Source organism: Ochotona curzoniae, unplaced genomic scaffold, assembly GCF_017591425.1.
Source record: "Ochotona curzoniae isolate NIBS_2020 unplaced genomic scaffold, NIBS_Ocur_1.0 contig_3653, whole genome shotgun sequence".
Lineage (NCBI taxonomy): Eukaryota > Metazoa > Chordata > Mammalia > Lagomorpha > Ochotonidae > Ochotona > Ochotona curzoniae.
The window spans coordinates 167,082-181,273 of NW_024465937.1; the positions used below are offsets into that span (position 1 = coordinate 167,082).

Genomic DNA, 14,192 nt, shown 5'->3' on the forward strand with positions numbered 1-14,192 from the left:
TATCCCACGCGGGTGCAGGATCCCAAAGCTTTGGGCCATGCTCAACTGTTTTCCCAGGTCACAAGCAGGGAGCTGGATGGGAAGTGGAGCTGCCGGGATTAGAACCGGCACCCATATGGGATCCTGGTGCATTCAAGGTGAGGACTTTAGCCACTAGGCCACGCTGCCAGGCCCCAATCAATAAGTTTTTAATACCTACCTTGTTCTCCTTGCAGTTAAGTAAAGTCTTATCTTCCACAGTTCTATCCAAATCTTCATCACTAAGTTCCATTTCTTTATTTTGAGTTTCTTCACCTTCTTCTAGATCCTCAGCCAATTCTTCATCTTCTACCAAATCTTCAAGATTATTTTCCCATGAAACAGTGGCTCTTTTTACATTTAACATTTTATTATCTGAATTATTATCTACTGATATGTCTTCAGAAGACTTGGAAGTTCCACCAGCTCTCTCTCGAGAGGAATTTAAAGCATCAGGAACATAAACCTGTTAAGATACCCAATGTAACTTTTAGAATAGCAGCCAGTTGTGCATATACTAAAATTGAGATGTCAAGAAAGTAGTTACAGGATGTGGTTAAGAACTTGCATTTTCTAACATATTGGTCACTCAATACCTTATTAATTTACTTGAAAAAAAAAAAGAAAGAAAAGGCAGGGCCTGCCACAAAAAATTAATCTTGTAAATTAGATCAAATATCTAATTGAGTGTTAAAAGATTAAACAAACAAACATACAAAAGTTAAATTCATACCCTTTTTTTGTATTTTTTAAAGATTTATTTATTTGTTGGAAAGTCAGATATACAGAGAGGAAAGAGACAGAGAAGATCTTCCGTCCAATGATTCACTCCCCAAGTGGCCACAATGGCCAGAGCTGCACCCATCCTAAGCCAGGAGCCCAGAGCCTCTTCCAGGTCTCCCACATGGGTGCAGGATATCAAGGCTTTGGGCTGTCCTCACCTGCTTTCCCAGGTCACAAGTAGGGAGCTAGATGGGAAGCGGGGGCCACTGGGATTAGAACCTTAGCCCATATGGGATCCTGGCACGTGCAAGGCAAGAACTTTAGCCACTAGGCTGCTGTGTTGTGCCCCAAATTCACATCCTTAAAAGAACATTCTTTTAAGAAACAAACTACTTTTACGTGCAGACTACAAGCAAAACTATAATCCTAGGCTAAGTTCTTAGTATTGGCAGTCAGGCAAATAGCAGAGCAGACTATTTTTTCCAAGAAAATTTCTTAATTTGTAATGTTTGGACAACCACTCCCATTGGAGAGCATGAATTGGGATGGGGGCAGACCAGACCAGCTGTAACACCTGTGGGCCTCATGTGAGCTAGACTGGGGAAGGGCCAGATTGGACCGAGTGTTAGAACTGGTACAAGCAAAAATTAGAGTGGGTAAGGGTTGGTTGGGCTTTGCTGCAGCATCAGCTGGCAGAGGCTGGCACTGGGTGCTAATTCTGTCAAGTTAAACCACAGAACTATCTGGAGAGTGCATAATTGAGAAGTTGGAGTGGACTAGTAGGAAGATAGTGGGCACCTCACTCGTGGGTAACCACTCCCACTGGAGAGCATGAAAACCAGGATTGGGGCAGGGGTGGCTAGACAGAACAGCACCTGCCAGTATAGGTGTGGGCTGGATGATAGGGCAGGTTGGGTTCCATTACGCTTCAATGCCCATTGACATTTACTAGAGCTAAATGGGATGTGGGACAGACTGAACACATCTGTGGCACATACTGGCAAGCATAGGAACCAGGGGAGAGGGCTGGACTGGTGGGGCTAATGGGGAGTTGCCTCAACCAGGCTGCAGCTCCCACTGGCTTGCGTGAGGGCTGAGTATGAAGTAAGCAGAATCGGGCTGGACTGCAACACCCATTTGTTCATGTGGAAGACAGGGCTGGAAAGAGAACTGACCCAGCAATTGCAACCACCAGCATGTGCATAAGCTGATTGGGGCGATGGATTGTGCCAGGCCCTGTACTGGCATGCACACACAAGAATCAGATCTGGGATCACTTCAGACAAAGTTTCTTTGGAGATCCCTCCAACTGAACTGCTCCTACGTAAACTGACGTAAACTGGCTCCTACATAAGATACCAGCAATGCAGGGAGACTTAGCCGGTGGTAATACAACACTGGACTCCCTTTTTATTGTTGGTTTTAATGAATTCAGTAAAGGAAGGATACATATCTGTAGGTATTGCTTTAGAATAATTTGCAAGACATAATTTAGAGAGGAAGAAAGCAAAGCAGAAAATCACTCTACTTATGCAAACTTTTTAAGACATATGTATCCTTCTATATATGTCCGCAAATTTCCCATAAGGCTTATAGAATCTTCCCAATGACCATCACTGAAAAGCAGTATAAAGGTGAAGGCACTTAGACTTCTCAATTTTGTCATTACCGTCTTCATTACTTTTTCTGTAATTGGTTTTAAAATAAACATTTGTAGTAATAAACTGTACTCTTCTACTCCTCATCAAAACAAAGAAATAAAAAAGCTTAAAGTATTACCTTACTAGATTTCTTCAGCCCTTGGACTAATAAATCTGATTCTGAAAAAACAAAGAATTTTGAAAATAAGTTCATATCTAAGAAACGATGACTAAACTCATGAAACACAAGTTTCTATAGTGGACACTTTTATCAGCATTACATTCAGGAAAAAGAATTTTGACAGCATTACAAAGGCACAGCATTCGTCTTACAAGAGAATAATGTTTCAGAAAAATGATACTTTCAAAACCCAGGATAAAAATGAGTGACACGTTAAGTAGTAGAGAACTGGCATGACACCAGAGAAGAGACAGAGTCAGGGCTTTCCTGGTCCACTCCAAAGGCAGAAGCATCACTTACCGGCTGTTTCTCTACCCATCTAGTATTACACAGAAAAGGGAAGATGATTTTATCCAATTTTCTCCAACTCCAAATGTTGCAACTAATCATACAGAAAGATACTTCAAAACCACTAATGGAAAATGAGTATTATGAAAAAAACTATCTGTATTTCAAAAACTTTTACTTCAATACAGACTTTCTCTTTTCCTTTTTCCGTTAAAATTTTGAAGTACCCTCCTACAAATGTAAGATATCCTCAAAGACAGAACGAACCTGCAATCTAGGTTAAGCCACCCCATAGGAGTTAGTCTATTTCAAACTTGTAAGCCAAGAGCATAATCTCCTACACTAGAATGCATAAAGAATATGGAAGAATAATTTCTTCATTTACGGAAAAAGCTAATACTTTCTCTTGAAAAGTCCTTGACCTATAGGTTAAGATGGCAGAAACCTTTCTATCACATGGGAGAACCTGGGACTGATTCAAGGTTCCTAGTCATGCAGATTCTGGGAGGGAGCTGTAGACAGGCCCATTACGTTCCTGTCACCTAATGGAAATTTGGATTGAATGCCAATACGCAGCCACAGACCAAGCCTTCCTATGGCTGTTGTGTGCATTTAGGGAGTAAACTAATAGATGGGAGTGCTTTCTGCCTTTAAAACTAACTATTTCCCAAAAACTAGTGAAATACGTGATGGTCAAATATATTTCTTGTAGCAAATTTGTATAAATTCATATAAATGATTACATACTAAAACTTACTACCCTAGGTTAAGGAATTTCCTGGTCACTGTAATAAATAAGTTGTGTAATTCTCTTATATTTATCAGATTTTATATGTTTATAATATCTACAAAGGAGTAAAATACATCTACTTACCATTATCTCTCTTTTTTAACTCTTCTTTGGTTTTGATTAATTCTTCTTTAGTTTTATCTAATTCAGTTTTAACTTGACTTAACTTTAGTTGTAAACAAGCAATGGCTTCCTGGGGATCAGCAAGAGATGCAATGCATAAGTGAGCAATTTCAGCCTGTTTCTTAATATCAGTGACATCATCTTGAAGAGAGTCAATAATATCTTCAAATCCTACATAATTATGTGCTTCCTAAAAACAGCAAAAACCACATGCCTAATGTTAACCCTGGGTTTCACCCTGACGTGTTACCACATAATACACAGAGCTTTAGAAACAGCCAAAAACTTATGATAGCCTTTTAGGCAAATCATATAGAAGCCCCCAATGGAAAAAAAAAATTTCATTCTACTACTGATTTTTTAAGGAACAGAATCATTTTTCCTCATTAAAATGTCACAGGGAAAATGTCCGAAACAGTGAAAATTATACAATTATGGTAAGTTAGTTAGGTATCATCTCAAATAAATAACGATACTTAAAAGACTATGTTAGAATAGCCAAGAAAACTAATCTTCATTTAAACAACTCAGTTCAATTCCAAATCATAGCAGTGACACAGAATGGTGAAATGACAGCAAGAGTCTAGACATCACTGTCACAGGTCCCTGAACTGAGTGACGACAAAGCAAGCAAGTGGTGCAGGCGGCCCTGTGCACCACGTTAAGCCACTGCTTCCAACACTGGATTTCCACACTATCGGGGCCTGCTTGAGTCCTGGCTGCTCTGCTTCCAGTGCAGCTCCCTCCAATGCACTCCACAAAGCAGTCAAAGCAAGATGGCCAAAGCACTTGGGCCACCTCCTGCCACCCATCTGGGAGACCCAGATGCTGTTCCAGGGGACTGGTTTAGCCTGGCACACCCTCTGGCTGTTGGAGGCATTTGGGAAGTGAACCAGCAGATGGGAGATAGTTCCTTCTTTCTCTCTAATTCTGACTTTGAAATTAACGTAACTATTTAAAAAGTGACAACAACAACAAAAAAACCTAGAAAACCCAAGAAAACCTAGTCAGTTTTCTGAGGAAACAGCAGAAAAGGATAAATTTTCCTTAAAACTAGGAAGCTGTAATTATTCAGTAAGAACAAATATTTTTGTGGTAATCAAAACAGTAAGTAAATTACTCCTTTTAGAGTTCCTTATATCTTTAGATAGTCTAATTTAAAAACTGGAAGTTTAAGACTAAGCTGGGGAAGGTTTCTTATAATTAAAAACACTGAACCTCTTTGTCAGTCCATATAATGACTCAAGCAATATCAAAACAATTTGCATTAACATTCCTAACAAAACAGATATAAGTATAATAAAAAAAAAAGAGTTATTTTGCGTTAATTCTAAACTAATGTTTCTCATCAATAATGCCACCACATATTATATCCTGCTATCAAACTCTCCCTGGAAATCTAGCATTTGAGATACAATACCTCAGTTTCAACTTTCACAGCACAAACTCTATTGCTTGGTTCTTCCTGAATGTCACATACACCAACCAATTCCTTGAAGATCGCCAAACGGCATTCAGCATTTTCTTCTGACATCTCTCGTTCCTGAAGGATTGCTTCTCTGCATTACACAAATTAGTTCCATTTAAAAAACAGAACAGAATGCTACACTGCCAAGGGCTAGTACAGATTAAAACAAACTTCATGTAAGACGATTAGTAAAAGCTATTTTCAAACTACTGAAAAGAAATGAGAACTCAGAAAGCAAGAAAAGGAAACAAGGCAATGAAATTCTCAGTTTTTACTAAATCATCAAAGAAACAACTTACTTAAAGTCAGCCTCACGTTCAGCCAAATATTGAGTAAATTCCTGTGTAACTTCTTCTCGAATTTTAAGTTCCAATGTTAACTTCTCTTTTTTTTCATTTATCAGTTTTTTTTTCAGTTCTTCTATTAAATTCAATAGTTTCTAAAATATTTAAATATTAGAATTCTTATAAAAGGATAAACATAACCCAAATACTGTCCAACTATTTCAAAAATAATTTTTATCTAATCAACCACAATTACGTATCCTTTTTAAAAATTGCATTCTCACTAAATTTTTGGCATTTGCAGATTCATTACTTTGTAATCTCTCCACCTCATAGGAAGACCTACATGAAAAACAAACTCAAACATCTCAATGCTCAGCTGAACTAAGAAAAAAGTAAATTTGCCTCATGTATTATCCACCAGGAACTACTATTCCACTTAAACCCAACACTGTGAATTTCATTAGTAGGGATAGCCTCTACTTCTAAAAGATATCAACGCTAGATTAAAAATGACTACACAAACGTGATGCTAAAATCAATGTTTTTTTGTAAACAGAAATTAAATGGTTATTCAAGCTATATTAATACCACCAGAGAAATCTCAGGATGGGTGGCCTAACAGATAGCTTTGTTACATCAATATTAGGCTTCTTAGGTGAAAGAACAGTCATGGAAATTATGAGGAAAATTTCTCATTCTTAGAAAATAAATACCATCATAGTTAGTTTTAAGGTATAATTTTGTATAGGTTTTTACCTACAAGCAAAAGAATCTTTACTTACATATTTATAATATGACAACAATTGGGGACCCAACTACTCATTATACTAGCATTTTTATAGGCTTAAAATTTTTCAAAACATAAACTTGAGATACAAAAAATGTCAACGTATGATTGAAAAAATGGGAGAGGAAACCTTAAGAACTATTAACTCTGTATGCCAATAAATATATACCATTAAAACATTTTTAAAGTTATTTATAAAAATTGCTAATGAACTTCAAATTGGAAAGTCAGATATACAGAGAGGAGGAGAGACAGAGAGGAAGATCTTCCATCTGATGATTCACAATGGCCAATGCTATGCGGATCCGAAGCCAGAAGCCAGGAATTTCTTCCGGGTATCCCACGCGGGTGCAGGATCCCAAAGCTTTGGGCCATGCTCAACTGTTTTCCCAGGTCACAAGCAGGGAGCTGGATTGGAAGTGGAGCTGCCGGGATTAGAACCGGCACCCATATGGGATCCTGGTGCATTCAAGGTGAGGACTTTAGCCACTAGGCCACGCTGCCAGGCCCCAATCAATAAGTTTTTAATACCTACCTTGTTCTCCTTGCAGTTAAGTAAAGTCTTATCTTCCACAGTTCTATCCAAATCTTCATCACTAAGTTCCATTTCTTTATTTTGAGTTTCTTCACCTTCTTCTAGATCCTCAGCCAAATCTTCATCTTCTACCAAATCTTCAAGATTATTTTCCCATGAAACAGTGGCTCTTTTTACATTTAACATTTTATTATCTGAATTATTATCTACTGATATGTCTTCAGAAGACTTGGAAGTTCCACCAGCTCTCTCTCGAGAGGAATTTAAAGCATCAGGAACATAAACCTGTTAAGATACCCAATGTAACTTTTAGAATAGCAGCCAGTTGTGCATATACTAAAATTGAGATGTCAAGAAAGTAGTTACAGGATGTGGTTAAGAACTTGCATTTTCTAACATATTGGTCACCCAATACCTTATTAATTTACTTGAAAAAAAAAAAGAAAGAAAAGGCAGGGCCTGCCACAAAAAATTAATCTTGTAAATTAGATCAAATATCTAATTGAGTGTTAAAAGATTAAACAAACAAACATACAAAAGTTAAATTCACACCCATTTTTTGTATTTTTTAAAGATTTATTTATTTGTTGGAAAGTCAGATATGCAGAGAGGAAAGAGACAGAGAAGATCTTCCATCCAATGATTCACTCCCCAAGTGGCCACAATGGCCAGAGCTGCACCCATCCTAAGCCAGGAGCCCAGAGCCTCTTCCAGGTCTCCCACATGGGTGCAGGATATCAAGGCTTTGGGCTGTCCTCACCTGCTTTCCCAGGTCACAAGTAGGGAGCTAGATGGGAAGCGGGGGCCACTGGGATTAGAACCTTAGCCCATATGGGATCCTGGCACGTGCAAGGCAAGAACTTTAGCCACTAGGCTGCTGTGCTGTGCCCCAAATTCACATCCTTAAAAGAACATTCTTTTAAGAAACAAACTACTTTTACGTGCAGACTACAAGCAAAACTATAATCCTAGGCTAAGTTCTTAGTATTGGCAGTCAGGCAAATAGCAGAGCAGACTATTTTTTCCAAGAAAATTTCTTAATTTGTAATGTTTGGACAACCACTCCCATTGGAGAGCATGAATTGGGATGGGGGCAGACCAGACCAGCTGTAACACCTGTGGGCCTCATGTGAGCTAGACTGGGGAAGGGCCAGATTGGACCGAGTGTTAGAACTGGTACAAGCAAAAATTAGAGTGGGTAAGGGTTGGTTGGGCTTTGCTGCAGCATCAGCTGGCAGAGGCTGGCACTGGGTGCTAATTCTGTCAAGTTAAACCACAGAACTATCTGGAGAGTGCATAATTGAGAAGTTGGAGTGGACTAGTAGGAAGATAGTGGGCACCTCACTCATGGGTAACCACTCCCACTGGAGAGCATGAAAACCAGGATTGGGGCAGGGGTGGCTAGACAGAACAGCACCTGCCAGTATAGGTGTGGGCTGGATGATAGGGCAGGTTGGGTTCCATTACGCTTCAATGCCCATTGACATTTACTAGAGCTAAATGGGATGTGGGACAGACTGAACACATCTGTGGCACATACTGGCAAGCATAGGAACCAGGGGAGAGGGCTGGACTGGTGGGGCTAATGGGGAGTTGCCTCAACTAGGCTGCAGCTCCCACTGGTTTGCGTGAGGGCTGAGTATGAAGTAAGCAGAATCGGGCTGGACTGCAACACCCATTTGTTCATGTGGAAGACAGGGCTGGAAAGAGAACTGACCCAGCAATTGCAACCACCAGCATGTGCATAAGCTGATTGGGGCGATGGATTGTGCCAGGCCCTGTACTGGCATGCACACACAAGAATCAGGTCTGGGATCACTTCAGACAAAGTTTCTTTGGAGATCCCTCCAACTGAACTGCTGATTTAGAACCCCAACCATGAAGAGACTGTCAGCCAGTGGATTCTGCATAGATTTCATCGCTATTGGAATGGCGAGATTGGCAGCAATTCAGAACTGTTGAACTATCAAAACTGCTTGAGCAGGACCCTCGGAGCATGCCTCGTATCAGGGACCCAGGATGGGTGGGAGCCTGGGTGGGGCTTTTCCCTTTGTTTCTCCTCTGATCCCAGAATCAGGAAAAATTATATTAGTGTGGAAACGATGGTCTTACCCACTTTCCTGTAGCTCTTGACCCTTTGTACCCTAATCAACTAAGTAAGATTATGTAAAAAAAAAAAAAAAAAATTAAAACTAAAAGCTGAGAAAAACCTGTCCTTCCCATTGGTGATAGAAAAGGGACAGACTCTGAGAAGTCCCTGCACTACTGTTACCAGGCTTTCCTTAAGAATATGGTGCTGCGGGCCCCGCGTGGTGACCTAGCAGTTATAGGTCTTGCCTTGAATGAGCTCGCATCCCATATGGGCACCAGTTCTAATCCTGGCAGCCCTGCTTTCCATCCAGCTCTCTGTTTGTGGCCTGGGAAAGCAGTTGAAGATGGCCCAAGGCCTTGGGACCCTGCACCCACAGGGGAGACCTGGAAGAGTTCCTGCCTTTGGAACGGCACAGCACAAGTCGTTGAGGTCACTTGGGGAATGAATCATCGGACAGAAGATCTTCATCTGTCTCTCCTCTCTGTATCTGACTTTCCAATAAAAGTAAATTAATCTTAAAAAAAAATATGTTGCTGCAGTGGGCACAGTGGAGGCTTTCAGACTTCTGTGAAGTGTTCATGGCTGTGGTGGGCTTATTTCACTGCAATCACGTTCTATACAGAAGGAAAATGTTTCTCTTTTCAAACTGTTTATGCTGTGTCACAGCTCAGGACAGTGGCCTCTCCTGGAATGATTCACGTCAAGACAGCCATTATAGGCTTAAGATTCTTAAAATGTCATTAGACTCAGGGCCCTACGCGCTGGCCTAGTAGCTAAAGTCCTCACCTTGAATGTGCTGGAATCCCATATGGACACCAGTTCTAATCCTGGCAGCTCCACTTCCCATCCAGCTCCCTGCTTGTGGCCTGGGAAAGCAGTCGAGGACAACCCAAAGCCTTGGGACTCTACACCTGTGTGGAAGAACCAGAAAAGCTCCTGGCTCCTGGCTTCAAATTGGCACATCACCAGCCCCCGCGGTCACTTGGGGAGTGAATCATTGGACGGAAGATCTTTCTCCCTGTCTCTCCTTCTCTCTGTATCTGCCTTCCAATAAAGGAATAAATCTAAATAAATGTAATTAGACTCATGATGTACTGCACCATACTTAACATAAAAAAATGCAAATTATCCAAAATTATGTTTTTTCTCCTTTTGTGTCAAAGATTTGACAGGATCGTAAGGAGTTCCAATATCAAAGTTTGACTACTGATATGAAATTTGCGAGCGAGCAAGAAGGCGGAAGTGAAATCTAGGAAAGGGTAATCCCAACTGAGTCAATGACCTAGACACCGTTTACCAGCACCCCGGCAGGTTTCTCTTCAATAGGCTCAACTCCCCAGTCTCATGTCACACTCAAGGGAGCACCAGACGCCCAGCCGGGCTTCATCATTACCACCTGTGTGGCCTTGGAAGAAAAAAAAAATCAGCAACTTCTCTATACTTGGTATTTTGACCCGACAGTTTCATTTTTTTAACTAATTCTTACCCCAGCTGACCTCTTAAAGAGATGTATTACAGTACAACTGAGGTTAACTAACTTATTTTTAAAATTCCCTACCAATAAACAGTGCATTTCAGAAAACAGAATTCTTTAATCACCATCCTGGCCCTTGTTCGAGGAAATCTCTCAGGTAGGTTATAAACAGCTCAGCCCTTGTGGTGAGGTAGGTTCCTCATGCAGAGAGAAAGAATGTAGCATGTTTACTAACCACATCATACCAGCTCCAAGCACTGACGGACACAGAGTCTACACTGAGATTAGTGTTTAGGACAGAAAGTCAGCAAAAGCATAAATTTGGGTGGTAAAATGTATCCACAGACATGCAGGAATGAATTTACTATAGAGAAGGAAAAGATCGGGCTTGCAAGTGAAGATGGGAAAATATCTAAGATCAGTTTATGGGGTAACAGGAAAACCAGGAGCATCAGGACAAATAAACAAGCAGCTACCTTCCCTGTCTGGTGCCCTTTTCCTCTGCATTTTTTAGCCTTTAAACCTCTGTTAATGGACGAGGCAGTGGATATTAGGAAGTAACTATTACAAGGTTCTGTTCCAGGTCTTGGGGAAACTAGTTAACAAAACAATTGAAACTTCTTACCTCATGAACTTTGCATTTTAGGAATGTGCAAGGTAAGAATGAAGGAAATGAGCAATATGTAGGATACTGGTCATAAAAAGGTAATTTTGGAAAGTAATAGATACATAACAGGACAGTAAGTAGGAATGCAGTAAGCAGCAGCAAGAGCAGTAATTAGGCAGAGTGACAAATCTCCAAGGATATGAACTCTTAACTCTACAGCTGCAAGAAAATTTGAACTACAGTAAACAAGAAAGAAGCTCTCTTGACCCAAGAATGTAGGTGAGATACTGAGGCAGCAGCATCGGAACTGAATGACAATTGCAGGGTCAGATCTATGGAGCCTCAGAGAAGGGGATTCAAACCCAGGAAATACAGCCTTCTCTTCCAGTCTGGCATCTTCAGATTCTGATCTTCCTATTCGAGTACTTTAATAGAAGACAGGCTTTCACTCCCTGTGATCTGCTTGGTTGTGATGGGGAAATGGTGAAAGCAGCATGTTACCACAGCTCTGTGGATAGCTCAGTAGCTACCAAATTCTCCCATGTCCTACCCATTGCCTTCTAAGCACACACAAGGGGCTCTTAGCAATGAATTTCAAAATGCCTATTTATCAGAATGCCAGTATTTTTCCTATCAACAGGAAACATACTCCCCCTTTCCAAATGCACAGCATAAATTGCATCATTTGCTATGTCTAAACTCGCATCCTCTCAGTCCTGCCAAAGCATAAATTTAGCCATCCCAGAGTAACCAATATAAAATTGAGGGGGAGTATGCAATGTCTATAATAAAACATACAATTTGGAAAGTGCAGAAAGGAGAAGCAATGCCAGCAACCTCTGGTCCACAGTGCATGGCTGAACCACAAGCTCAAGGATTTGCCCCTTCAGCCACAAGCTAAGCCCTTGGATTATCTCCGCTTGCTCCTAACTGACCACAACATTTAGCTACATAGATGAAATAGAAATAGAATAAAGATTTCTTGATACTATAAAGCTGAATTTAATTGCTATAACTACAACTATAGCCATGGTAATGGTCACAGAGGATTGAGTAGTTATGGAACAATTTTTTTTTTTCTACAGATTTGGGGTTTACCTGTCAATGTAGTTTACTTAAAATCCCTGTTGGGTTATGCCTCTTCAATTCTTGTATATTCTAATCTCCAACACCAGAAACACTGTCAAAACACAATCCTTAAATTTGGCAACAGATAGCAAATTCTGCACTTATCAGCTCTGGTGTCAGAATTCCAACTTAAACATTTGGAATGAAGGATGCGATTGCCTCTGAGCTTCAGAGCTCAGCTTCTCCCCATCTCCCTAAATGAAATCTAATCACCAAATCCCCAAGTTTTAAAACTCAAACTCACTTTGATTGAAAGAATAAAATGTTCATTGGCTTAGTAACTAAACTGAATTCTGAAACAAGTATGAGAGAAAATAGAGCATGAATTAAGCAAAGTCTTAGAACGGTTTACTCAATCCTTTGAGCCAATAGGTTTCAATGAGAGGGCTATCTATTGTTCAAGACCCAAATCCCCTAGTTTAATAATCAAATAATTCAGAGTCGATATTAAGCAAAAGGAATGATTGGTTATTGTTGGATCCCATTCCAAACATGAGTTGGTGGGGAAAGTGGAAGGGAGGAGGGACAGCCTTGAGCAGGAAGAGTAACATTAAGACAAAAATTTTGCAAGCATATTACACTGTATTTACAAAGTTTATCAATCAGGGCCCGGCGCGGTGGCGCAAGTGGTTAAAGGTCCTCGCCTTGCACGCCCGGGATCCCATATGGGCGCCGGTTCTAATCCCGGCTGCCCCGCTTCCCTTCCAGCTCCCTGCCCGTGGCCTGGGAAGGCAGTCGAGGACGGCCCAAAGCTTTGGGACCCTGCACCCGCGTGGGAGACCCAGAAGAGGCTCCTGGCTTCGGATCGGCATAGTATCGGCCCGTTGCGCTCACTTGGGGAGTGAATCATCGGATGGAAGATCTTCCTCTCTGTCTCTCCTCTCTGTATATCCGCCTTTCAAATAATAAAAATAAATCTTTAAAAAAAAAAAAACCAAAAACAAAGTTTATCAATCAAGTTGACACTATATGCTAGAAATCATAGTGCTGTACTCCACTGTAATAGTGAAATCCATGGGGGCTGGTCCTGTGGCATAGTTTGTAAAGCCACCCCGTACAATGCCAAGTTCCCAGGTGGGCACCATTTTATGTACCAGTTGTTCTACTTCTGATCAGCTGTAGCAGCAGATGTCACAAGTTCCTATGTCTCTGCAACCACTTGGGAAACAAAAATAAAACTGGCTTCAGCCTGGCTTAGCCCTGGCCACTGCAGCCATTTGGAGAATGAACCAATGGAAAGAAGAGCTTTCTCTCTCCTTCTCTGAAACTTTGCCTTTTTCTAAAAGTCAATAAATACTTTAAAAAGCAGTAGATAAAAAAGGTAAGTGTGCAAACTGTTGTTTCTACTAAACAGGGCAAAGCTTGAGCCCCCACTGCAAGCTCCTAATACTTATCCATTTGTTATTTATTCATTAGCTACCACCTCCTAGCAGCACGTCAGGTGCAGACTATGCATCAGTGAACAACACAGATATGGTCTTCCCTTCAAGAATGCCAAGTCAAAAATGGAACAAGTAATCCCATGAAGTAAAATAATGACATTAAGTGATGTCAACCTTTGTATGAAGTGATACACAAGGGTACTCACCCTAACCTATGGTGAGGAGAGAGGTGAGGGGAACAATTCGTGGAAGAAATTGTATCTGTGTTAATATTTGAGAAATCCAGAATAGAATCCAGAAAATTCAAACCCTTAATGGCAATAAAAATCATGCACATGGGAAAACAGTGTTAAAGAGAGCCGGCCTTGCTATTTCAGTTAAATAGCATTAGTTTCATTTAATTTCTGCTCAGGGGAAACAGTCTAGCTTATCTCTTTCCATTTGTCTCTGTGCTTTCCCCTCAAGGCTTGCTTTATTATTCTTAGTCTGAAGCAGCAAAAAAATGAGAAATTCAGTTTAGGAGTCAGCAAAAGTAACTGAAGACATTTCTTCTCTGCCCACCTCTAATCCATCGTTTCAAGCAATGTTCTACCTTCATCTTTTTCCAGGGTTCCTACCGTCTCACGCAGTGACCTCCCAACCTGGCAGGGTAGATGGCATCTCCCCTAC

General features: G+C 40.7%; 1 protein-coding gene across 1 annotated transcript in view; it reads right to left on the reverse strand.

Moving 5' to 3' along the window:
• LOC121158218 (kinesin-like protein KIF20B) overlaps positions 1-14,192 on the reverse strand; it is a 36,009-nt gene that overhangs the window by 9,522 nt on the left and 12,295 nt on the right. The window contains exons 2-5 of the mRNA XM_040982878.1: positions 6,841-7,125; positions 5,531-5,670; positions 5,184-5,322; positions 200-484 (exon numbers count right to left, since the gene is read on the reverse strand). Coding sequence (XP_040838812.1) covers positions 200-484; positions 5,184-5,322; positions 5,531-5,670; positions 6,841-7,125 — 849 coding nt within the window. The remainder of the gene's footprint in view (positions 1-199; positions 485-5,183; positions 5,323-5,530; positions 5,671-6,840; positions 7,126-14,192) is intronic.